The 11,725-nt window shown below is 32.7% G+C and overlaps 1 protein-coding gene across 1 annotated transcript; it reads right to left on the bottom strand.

Moving 5' to 3' along the window:
* Positions 1–1,761: 1,761 nt before the first annotated feature.
* On the bottom strand, positions 1,762–7,733 carry LOC112453029 (putative ATP-dependent RNA helicase DHX30). The gene is made up of 14 exons (XM_025013574.1): positions 7,185–7,733; positions 6,920–7,012; positions 6,192–6,306; positions 6,033–6,107; positions 5,875–5,947; positions 5,187–5,572; positions 4,908–5,095; positions 3,803–4,822; positions 3,316–3,657; positions 2,981–3,225; positions 2,639–2,864; positions 2,370–2,559; positions 2,213–2,286; positions 1,762–2,128 (listed from the first exon to the last, which is right to left on the bottom strand). Exons 2-14 carry the CDS (start codon positions 6,967–6,969, stop codon positions 1,918–1,920), a joined length of 3,195 nt encoding a protein of 1,064 aa, XP_024869342.1. The 5' UTR covers positions 6,970–7,012; positions 7,185–7,733; the 3' UTR covers positions 1,762–1,917.
* Between the last annotated feature and the right edge of the window lie 3,992 nt (positions 7,734–11,725).

Genomic DNA, 11,725 nt, shown 5'->3' with positions numbered 1-11,725 from the left:
GAAGAAGTTAATGACAGGAGAATAATTTATGTAAATATGTAAGTCAAGAGTAATGATATCTTGCCAAAAAGGTATTAATATTTTATATACTTTTCTGATATTATTACAGATGTTATGATAATTATTGTTATTGTTCCTCCTCTCATTTCCTCATATTTCCAATTGCTATCAAAATTACTTTAGGTGATTAAGTATTGCAGTTATTAAGAAATATATGCCAGCATAACTGGGGAATATTTTCACCGCCTCTTATTAATGAATAGTCAATTAATATACATTAATATACAGGTTGAAATAAGATAGCGTATAATATTTATACAAGAATTATACATACAATATGTATTATATGCAAAATAATTTGTAAACTTATCTTCATAATTTTATTTTATGATAAATATTGTATTTAAGATTTATTTATCGCTAGTACTCCAAGTGATTTACATAAAAGCGAAATAATATATTTTTCCATGTTATTAGTTATTATTTTGTTTGCAAAAGTTTAATATTTAATATTTAATAATAATTTCAAATTAATATATTTCTATCTACTTTTTAGAATTGTTAACATTATAGAAGCGCACGCTTCCATGTACCTGCCAAATGTAAATAATCGAGCTAGATTTTAATATATACCGTTAATTACATTTACATATACTATTTAATATCATTTTGCGATATTCTGTTTTAATATACATATATTTTATGGAATGTTGAAGTAATATAATTCACAGGAATATACATATATGCCATTATGATCGTAAATACTTTCATGAGCACATGAACAAGGGAAAATTAATATATATTATATTAATTTATTTTTTATTTAATATTAGGTCTGCGTCAATTTATTGTGTTAACAATTATTTAAATGTAATGAAAACGATAATCATGATAATATTTATTGTGTTATGACTTTTCAATTTTAGCAAAATTATGTGATCATATTTGCTAAATCGTTAATAATAGATTGCTCTTAAAATCAAGTATCAATATCGCCCAGATTTTCGAATCGGGTTCTGTACCTTGTCCAAATGCTCGTAAAACGATCGTAACGTAGCATAAAAGATTATGGGAACAAATTTTTATAATTATACTCGGCCACTTCGGCGTGAGTTGGTGTCGGTAGGTTTCGGGTTCGTCAAGAACGCTTCGTACAAAAGAAAATTTCATATTCATCGAAGAGATTTGAGAGCTGCATGTCCATTAATATATCAAATGACAATTCCGACTTTTTTTATAGCGTGACGAAACATTGTTGAGCATCTCGTAGCATTTAATCGAAGCGACGTTGTTGTTCTAGTTACGAAAAGCATCACATTGTGATTGTACATATATATGTAACAAATTCTTACTATTTTATAAAAAAAAAAACTGTTAATGGGAAAGATGCAGTATTTAACGTGTATTACTCCTGCAAACATGTGTATTCTACATCCTTCCTGTCATAAAAATTCATCAGTGTATTCATGTAAGTATAATTAGTCGTAACATTTATACATGGGTCTTGATTTGCAATTTTAATTCTTGAAATTTCAATTAATGATACCTCTCATCTCTAATTATATTCTCCTGACTAATTATATTCATTTTTTTTTTAACAACAGTTTTTGGTAACTTTAATTTTTCTCATAGATTGATCGCAAAAACCGAGCACGCGACACCGAGAAGTGGAAATAGAGGAGAAGAGTTATACTTAGCGGCAAAGAATTTAACATTATTTTTTTATTAATTACATAATTTATTACTTATTTTTTAACTCTATCAAATATACATGCTGTCAATTTGTATACAAATATACATACAACAGGTCCCTAATAATAATAATAATAATAAATCATAAATAACGCTATATCGAGTGAAATAGTGTTACAATTTTAAGATTATTGTTATTATGTACATTTATCATATTATACATATTTAAGCTAAAGAGATTTTTTCTGCAGCATCTTCTATAGGTTTAGCCGACGTTTGCAGGAGCTCTGCAAGAGTTTTGAATAATTTCTCTTTGTACTCAAATACTTGTCTTGAACTAAGATTATTTCTATCGTCAACGTATCCTTGTGTCTCCAACATGTACTGCACTACAGACCACATAACGCCTCTAAATTTCAAAAGCACATCAGCAGTTCTAGATAAAAAAAAAAACAAAGATTTAAGCACACAGATTATTATATACTATATATTAAAAAAAGAAAGATACAGAAATACTCACTCTTTGTTGCAAACAAATCTTAAAGTATGTAGCGCATTAACATTAATCACAATTTCTGTTTTGTCATCATCCAGCTAAAAATCATGAAATATAAATTGTATAAATGTTGCTCCACTACGCTGCTGTGCTTAATCACGAGATTAAATTATTTAATTACCTTATAACATTGAGCCTTTCGTTGATTAAAAAGTAATACTGTCAAAGGTGATATCATGCTTGTCTCACGAATTACCGTGCTACGTCTTATCTCGCAGTGTGCAGCATTAAAATACGTCAAGAAAGAACTCGGCCAAATTTTTCGCTTGTAATTAACACTTTCCCCCGAAATTACAACCTTAGCGCGACCTCTGTAAGAATGAGATTACAAATAAAATGACTATAAATTGCTTCTAAATTTGCGTCCGCGATTACACAAAATTCGCTTACTGTGTTCGGAGTTCGTTAACGCCCTTTCTCATGATTCCGTTTTTAAATCCCATGTCTTTATGTTCTATCAATTGCTGCGTAGCACCATACAATACAGCTCGGACTAGTTCGTCGTTACTTTCAAATTTATTTGCTACAATGTTGGATTTATTACAATCGAAATGCAATGTATCTTTGGTCAATAGGCGACATTCGATCAACTGCTGGATATATGTATTTCGTATTTCTGCAAAATTATGATGTGGTTTAAAAAAGAAAATAATAAATCTATCGATGAAATAACGAATTTGATTGAATGCATGCATATAGTATTAACTTATACTGTACAATAATATTACTTACGACTCAGTATTTGTATTCTGAGCGGTCGGAGTCTCATATCTCTACAAAATTTCGTTATTAGGTGCGGACTTGTTTCACTATATGTGAACCATTGCTTAAACATCCAAGCCATCGCGATATGATCGCTGGCTGGAGAGAATAACCTTTTATTTTCCCTGATTTGAAGCTTTTGATCCAATACATTGTAAAACAAGCTATCTTCACCAGAGAAAATACTGGCTATCGTTATCATAGGATGTATGCAGCTATTGTTGAAACGAAAACACTTATAATATAGACAAATAATCGGAAAATAACTGATTCAAATTAATGTTGAAATTACTATTTAAACTTACTTGAAGATGGCAGAATATACCATGGCTTTACTAAACTTGGGATACATTGGGAATAGTGCCATTCGTTTACCTAGAGCTGTAAGATTCTCCTCATTATCCATAACACCGAGATCCACTAAAGTTCTTACCGCCTTCCGTATTGCGGTTGGTGTAGGCGGTTCCAGCATTCCACCTAGAAATTCCTCCGCCTTCTCGTCCGTATATGTTTTACTGTCAAGAATTACTTTTTCCAACGGATTGCACAACAACTGCGGTACTGGATGCGCCTCCAATTTCTCGTATTCTTCCTTTGAGATTAAGTGATAACTTTCGCCAGGTTTAACTCGTCCAGCTCTCCCTTTCCTGTATAACAAATTGTTATCTTAATGTAAAATATTTTTTTAAATGGCATTTAAATGCAATTTTTTAAATATTTATGCTCCTTCCCTCAAATTGGAATAACGTAATTTTATAACAGTGCGACATATTTACTTGTCTCGATAATTACCTCTGTAGAATGTTCGCCCGAGAGATCCAACGATTGCTTATGTAAGGTAAATCTTTGTTATTGTCCCATCGCGATTCTTTTCGTATGGCAGAATCCACAACATAAACCACATCACTAACCGTAATGCCTGTTTCAGCAATGTCCGTGGCCAAGATAATTTTTCGCACACCCGCCGGTGTAGGCTGAAAGATTTTACGCTGTTCGTTGTGCGATACTTTGGAATGCATCGGCAAAATCAATTGATTCTCTTTATAGGACGATGTATCCTCGAGCAGGCTCTGCACCTTCGTGATTTCATGCCATCCTGGTAAGAAGCACAAAATAGCACCGGGCGGCTTATGCGACGAGATCCATTTTATAATCTGTACTACTTTCCCAAAATCAACTGAAAGTTTTTCAGCTTCATCGTCATAGCGATCCTTCATCGCGTATGTTCTGTATCTTTGGATATTTGGTAGGTGTTCGATATCCTCCAAGAAATGCATTTTTACAGAATACAATCTACCCGGTACTCGTACAGCGGGACAATCGAAATACTGTTGAAACTTGTGCGCATTTATAGTCGCCGACATTATCAGTACTTTTAAATTGGGATTTTTCTTCAGAGCTCTCTTGAGCAGAATCATCAGCATATCGGTATCGATCTGACGTTCGTGTGCCTCATCCAAAATCACGTGCGAGCACCCTTGTAAACCAGGATTGCTCTGCAATTTTCTCAATAGTATACCGGTGGTGCAAAAAACTATCGCACCGAGTTCCTTCGGCAATGAATATTCTAATCTCACGTGAAAACCCACAACGTCCCCGACGCTCTCGTTTCTTTCGTACGCGACGCGATCTGCCAGAGAGATCGCCGAGATTCTACGTGGCTGCGACACCAATATATTGCAATCTGTAGCATTCCCGTTCCGTGCGAAAGTGTCCAATATAAATTGAGGAACTTGTGTAGTTTTACCGCAGCCTGTATCGCCTTCTATTAATAGGACTCGATTGTTTTCCAGTTTGGAGAGAATTTCATTCCTGCGAAATAAATAACGTATACTTAGAAAATTATGAAGCACATTATATATGTACATGTAAAATATGAAACAAGCATCTTTCATACTTGAACTCATGAATTGGTAAAGTGACAGTGTGATCGGTACGTTTTTCCAATCTGTCTTTCAATGTTTTATTACGGAGGAAACCATCCTTGACAGCATCTAGTCCTATTATTGGATGGACGTTAGTCGTAGTCCGACTCAGTGCATTGTGAGCATTGAAAGTATTTTCGGCCGCTATCTTATGTATTTCCTGAATATCGCACATATTAAAATCGTCAAATATTAAATATATTAATAAACTTGTATTGTAATACATTAAAAATTGTAATGCAACATTTTACCGTGTCGTAAGTTTTGATCAAGTCTGACATATTGTTTAAAATTTCGGGAGCAACGCTTAATTCGACAGGCTTTAATCGTATATTCTTCATTTCCTCATCATTATAGACAATCGGTTTGCCGTTTTTCAATTTGCCATTTGTTTCTAACCATTGCAAGCATTTCCAAGCTGCATTTTTGGAAGCGAGTACCTTGGTTTTAGCAATTTCTTTAAAGGACATAACTTCTGGCCATTTGACGTTAAAAGTAATTTCCCATACATTAGATCTATTTACAGTAACTTTTTTAGCCTTTGTAGTTAAAACTGTTTGGTCGTTAAGTTCATGACCTAGTATTGTATAAATAGATATCAAAGAAGATTTTGGATCTGGGTACAAGCGTTCCACTCCTGCAATTTTCAGTAATTTTATTATGCAGAACAAATTGATGAAAATGACTGAACATAAATTGTGCAGTAAATTATAATCGTGTAATGTAATAAATTTACTTCTGAAGTTACATTCACGACAGAAATATTTTGTACTTGAGATAACTAATATATGTATACTTGTCAAGAAAGACGAATATAAAATTTAATATACATAAAAGATAAATCTTGCACTGTACGTCAATTGCAAATTATTTCTAATTTAGCTTCTATTCACTAGATTTTAAATAATCTTGTATTGGATTGTAATGATTTATACATACTTTTTTGGATTACAGCTTCCTTATTAATCCTCTGAGATCTACCGTGCTTGTCTTCAAATTCATCGAGGCTTTGCTATGAAAATTTTTGTTCTCTTTAATAATCGAAATTTCATTCTGAATGCACTTGTAATATTTACGATTCATTGTGAACTGCTTACCTCTGTAAATTTTTCCAGATTAACGTTTCCATGTAAACTTTTAGTTCCTACATTTTTATATGTATAATCTTTCACCTACAATATTAAAATGACAAAATAGATTTTTATTCGGGAAGATTATCCTCAAAATACTCGTACAGTTAGCATCTTTAAACATACCTGAGATAAATGTTTATCTTTGTCTTTCACAGAAACACAGTACTGCGCTGCACTGTGTATATGCGAGTCTTTAACCACATTTTTATATAAATGTGCCACACGGCAGTGTTGGAGCCTATAATAAAATTATTAATTTATTCTTATACATAAATTACATGAACAATCCATTACAACTTAAATTAACCCTTAAATGCCACACCTCTCAAGAATCTCGTAAATGACACATGGGGTCTAAAAGACCCCAGCATGAAAAATGTCTTCTTACTCATTGATTTTTTTTATATTTAGTTATGAAAATTATTTTCAATGTTGTTCAAGGCTTAGAAAAGAAAAAAAATGCTTATATTGTTAAAATTTCAATTTCAACATAGTATAAAAAATTAAGTAAACTGAGTACTGTTAAGTGTACAAACGGGTAGGTCAATCACTCAACTATCATCAATGGGAGCATGAGCTCCATTTTTGGCAAGAACATTTGAAAACATTTCATTCTAAAGGGTCTGAGGTCCGCTGGACCCCGGGTGGCATTTAAGGGTTAATATTACAAATTCTATTTTTAGGAACTTTAATCCAACCGCTTCGTCGACGCTAGTACACAAATGAAACTAAATCTCTTTCAGCAATCGCTAAGTAACCACGACAAATTAGCAATACTAAGATTGAGGAATATGTGAAAATGTAATGTAATTTATGTGAAAGTTTAACAAAATAACATTATTGTTATATACCAGCTATACGTTGTTCTTCGCCCAGAAAGTACTAGAAATGATCCTGACATTGCTTCTTCGTGTATATTCCCTTATTCCGTCTATATTTGCTCCCTAAAAAAAAGAAATATATTTCCAGAATATGCTGAAGATTTAAACAAGTCCAGTCTGACAAGCACGAGGAATTAAAAATCAACTTGTATCTATCTCGATCATCGGTCAAGTCAGATCAGTTCACCTCGAGGTTCACCTTCACGTGGTCACCGTGGAGGTTATAAACACTTAACCTCTACGATCAAAGCGAACGGAATGATTCCAAACGTTTGTGGCAGCGCTTGCACGTCACGAAGAAATATCGTCGAAATAGTCATTCGCATAGAGCAATTAAGCGCTGATTTTTTTTATCCAAAACGTGCCGGTTATGTGTTATCCCGACGCTCTAATAATGCTCTCGTAACACAGAAATTACGCGAAAAATACAACGTGGCCCATAAATATGTAGTCGAGCTTGACGCCGGTAACAAAAGATTTGCTGCCTGTAAAAGCAGAGAGAAGAATATCTGTCTGCTGGACCACGGGGACCTAACCTGAAATGATGTTTTATATTGGACAATGGACCGCTCGAAACGCCACTCGCACCCATTTTCAACGTTGGAACTATTTGGCATATCCATTTTCTGGCACTGTCGATAAAGTCTCTCCCCTTGGTGCGTGTCCGTGCTGCGCTTATGATTTTCGTGTTGTGTAATTTTACATAATATATTTTTGCAATATTAATAAGTTCAATTACTGTACACCGTACATGCAATAATAAAATTCAATTGCATAATTTTAGTTGATCAACTGTACGTTTTTATTAGCCATCCATTTGACTCACGTAGTGTCACGTACCAAAGTTGCATATTCAAATATTTCGTCATTATTAGAAAAACGTGATAGACACGGAAACAAATTGATTTCGGGAAAACTGGCGTCACAATTCATTTAATTAGTAAGAAAAACCTGCATCAATTCTTTGTAATAATAACATTTAACTATCGTGTATATAGATTCGGCATTCGAACTTGGCGATCGCGCGCGTCGTGTCGCGCGCGGGATCATTATGAAGTTGGCGACGTTGGCGTGGCGTCACTACTCACTCTATTCACTTCACTCTCGAATCTCCAGTCGTCGCGAACGGAACGTCTAGCGGATACAGGATGGATCATGGATCCGTTCGTCGTGGCATGTTTAACCGGTAAGCGCAATCGTTATTGGGAGCTTCATATTCAATCGTGTCTTAATATTTGACACTCGCGCGACGTAGATTCGACGCTCGGTACATCGCTCAAAAATATTTCTCGCGATGCGTTCGTTCGGCCGAAATCGATCGCGCGGGATCACGGGAGAGATGGTGCATCGTGACGTCACTCTCTAATCCCTCGTCATCGCGAACGGAACGTCGCGCGTCGGCGAGTACAGGACGACGGGTCTATTCGTCTTGGCTCGTATATAATCGCTATAATCGGTAAGCGCAATCGCTTATGAGCTTCCGTATTCAATAGTGTCTTAGTATTTGGCACCCGCGCGACGTGTAGATTCGAAGCTCGATACATTGCTTAAGATATTTCTCGCGATGCGTTCGTTCGGCCGAAATCTATCGCGCGGGATCACGGGAGAGATGGCGCATCGTGACGTCACTCTCCAATCCCTCGTCGTTGCGAACGGAACGTCGCGGGTACAGGACGGGCCTATTAATCGCGGCACGTTTAATTAATCGGTAAGCACAATCATTATAAGCTTGAACTCAATCGTGCCTCCGGTATTTGACGCGCATACGACGTAGATTCGACCGGTACATCGCTGACTTCATAAAACGAGTATTTCGCGAGATGCGCGTTTAACCGAAATTCGTCGCGCGGCATCATGGTTAAGATAGCAGCGTCACTCTCGAATCTTTCGTCGCCGTGACGTCACGGCGCATACAGGACGAACCTAGTTGTCTCGTATTTAATCGTGTCTTAATATATTTGACACTGGCGTGACGTGTAAATTCGACGCTCGGTACGTTGCTTAAAATATTTTACGAGATGCGTTTGATCGAATTTGTCGCGCGAACAGTCAAGAGAGCGACGTTCATATTTTCCGGATATCGCGTTCCGCGAATATTTATTCTTATAACTTTAACTCGCTTCATCTGCTTTATAACGTGCGAATCTAATCACCGCGGCGATTTGTCGCGAAATCACACGCATTTCCTGCAATCCTGCATCGATTTTCCGTCCGAATGTAATACAGTTTGAGTCGTGCAAATGATTGACGTCGGGACGTTGGGAGTGCCGTATACGCAGCAATCATATAATAGTTAATTGTGTTTTAGCAAGCGCTGTAAATGAGCGGCCGCGGAGGAAGGAGGAAGAGGCCCAGGGAGGCGTCGAGCGACGGCGAAGCAACCACGAGGTGAGAAATTTGTTACTTATTTTATTAATTACTGAATTTAAACGGTTTTCCTCGCGAGAATCACACGATTACAACGAGTATTCCATGCATTAATTATATAGTAATATAACGTACAACATTATAGCTTATAAAATGTATTACATATTTTTTACATTTGAGAGGCTTAAAATATTTAATAAAGTATTTATATAAAATTCAACATACACGTAATATTTTACACCATTTAAAAAGTTATAATTATTTAAATTATAAATACGCAAGAATTAAAGACTCTATTTATCAAATTTTTTAAAGTTTTTATATAAAAAGATTTTGTGTAAAGTTACGTAATTTTTTTTAAATAAATATTTAATTAAAAGCCAGAAAACTACAAAAGATTAAGAATTTATGAAAAGAGATTAAGAATAAGAAGTTATATAAATGCATGTAATAATTATTTTTGTAAAATATTGAAATTTAAAATATTAATTTAGATATTTATTTAAATATATTTATATTTTACAGATTAGTGTTGCATACGAGTACAACTCTATTACTGGTCGCACTGCATCGCACTGGTAAGTGCACTCTATTATATCCAATCTTAATCTCGAAATTAAATAATTTTATATTTGCTAAAAATCTTGTAATCCTATCTGTGCATACAAAGTTTGACAAGAAATGTAAAAATATCTTTATTAAGTTTGAAACAATTTATCAAAATATAAGACTTAAATTTTAACATGGTCTGGTTGTAAAATATTTTATATTTTTTTCCAATTTCTGCATTTTAAAATTTTAACTTTTTTATCAAGTAATTTATGCATATCTAAAACAAATAATTTATTCTATCGCTTAATAAAGTTCTGTTGCATGTAAACGTACAATAAACAAGCAAATTTAATAATAATATATATTATATCAATTATAATAAACTCTATTTTATAGCTTTTTTTTATTTTATGCAACTTTGTATGCACATACAATAAATCGACGAATAATAATTATTCAAGGAATTAAATTACTACTCTATCTTGACCTATCCATATTTTAAAAGGCAACAAATTTATATGATATATTTATCTATAATATTCTTATACCCTTAACTAATAATTGCACTTTTGAAAATATATTAATAACCAAATAACCTGAATAAATGCATTCAGATATCAAGAAGTTTGTGAATATTTGACTACTGTATCTATTATTGTTGCGAATTTAAATTTTTATATATTAATAATTGCTAAGAAAAAATATTGTTTATTATTTCCGGTTTTTCTCATATCGTATTTACATTTATGTCTTATTTATGTTTCATATAATTTTTATAAATTTATTACTCATTTACATACATGCAACAGAACTTTATTAAGCGATAGAATAAATTACTTATTTTAGATATGCATGATAAAATAGAATTGCTTGATAAAAAAATTTAATTTTGAAATACAGAAATTGGAAAAAAATAGAAAATATTTTACAACCAGAACATGTTAAAATATAAGTCGACTTATGTCGACTTATATTTAACCGGAAATAATTAACAATATTTTTTCTTAGCAATTATAATTAATATATAAAAATTTAAATTTGCAACGATAATAGATACAGTAATAAAATATTCACAAATTTCTTGATATCTAAATGCATTTAGTCCTTAGTTATTAATATATTTAAAAAAGTACAATATTATCAATTAAGTGTATAAAAATATTATACATAAGTATATCATATAAAATTATCTTAGAATAGAGTAGTTAATTAACCATAATAATTTTTTAAAGCAGTTTATTAAAGCATTTAAATATATTGTAATATTTACAATTGGTTATCAGTACCCCATTTATTAATATTTGTCGATAAATTTGATGTATGTAATATATGCACGTGAGAAATCAAAAGCCAATTTCTGCTAGACAATAAAAATAGATTTTACGTGAGTTATGATAATCAATAATAGTGGATGACAAATCAGTTTGCGCGTAATTGTAATTACAAATGCATAACGATTTGTCATCTAATTTTTATATTATATTTACACAGATAACAATAATTTTTGATTAATTAGTTTTTTCTTTAGACTTTGTACATAGCAAATAGATGTTAAATAATGTATGTTATAATCATCAATCGATATTCTGACATGTTAGTTGATAACAACAAATTAATTATTACATAATTATAATACTTAAGCCTAAGTATTATATGCATATCACAAAGAAACTTTTTCTTTATGTTCTGCTCTTCTAATATCTTTTAAATTATAAATGTCATATAATTTGACAGTTTATTAAAAAATTATTAACATGCAACATTAATAAGTATTTCCTATACCTGTTTTATATTTATACAGACAATGATGCATTTTTATTTCACACAGATATGTACAATGTACAATATATAAATATC

The sequence above is a fragment of the Temnothorax curvispinosus genome, unplaced genomic scaffold, assembly GCF_003070985.1.
Source record: "Temnothorax curvispinosus isolate PA1 unplaced genomic scaffold, ASM307098v1 QBEX01003939.1, whole genome shotgun sequence".
Lineage (NCBI taxonomy): Eukaryota > Metazoa > Arthropoda > Insecta > Hymenoptera > Formicidae > Temnothorax > Temnothorax curvispinosus.
This window is presented reverse-complemented; position numbering and strand designations above follow the sequence as displayed.

What these genes read in the sequence shown, in the direction of transcription:
- LOC112453029 (XM_025013574.1), bottom strand. Translation starts at nt 6,969, where the DNA reads ATGTCAGGATCATTTCTAGTACTTTCTGGGCGAAGAACAACGTATAGC. An exon ending in TTACCAATTCATGAGTTCAA is followed by an intron (nt 4,823 to 4,907) that starts GTATGAAAGATG and finishes TTTATTTCGCAG; the next exon opens with GAATGAAATTCTCTCCAAAC. An exon ending in GAAAGGCTCAATGTTATAAG is followed by an intron (nt 2,287 to 2,369) that starts GTAATTAAATAA and finishes CATGATTTTTAG; the next exon opens with CTGGATGATGACAAAACAGA.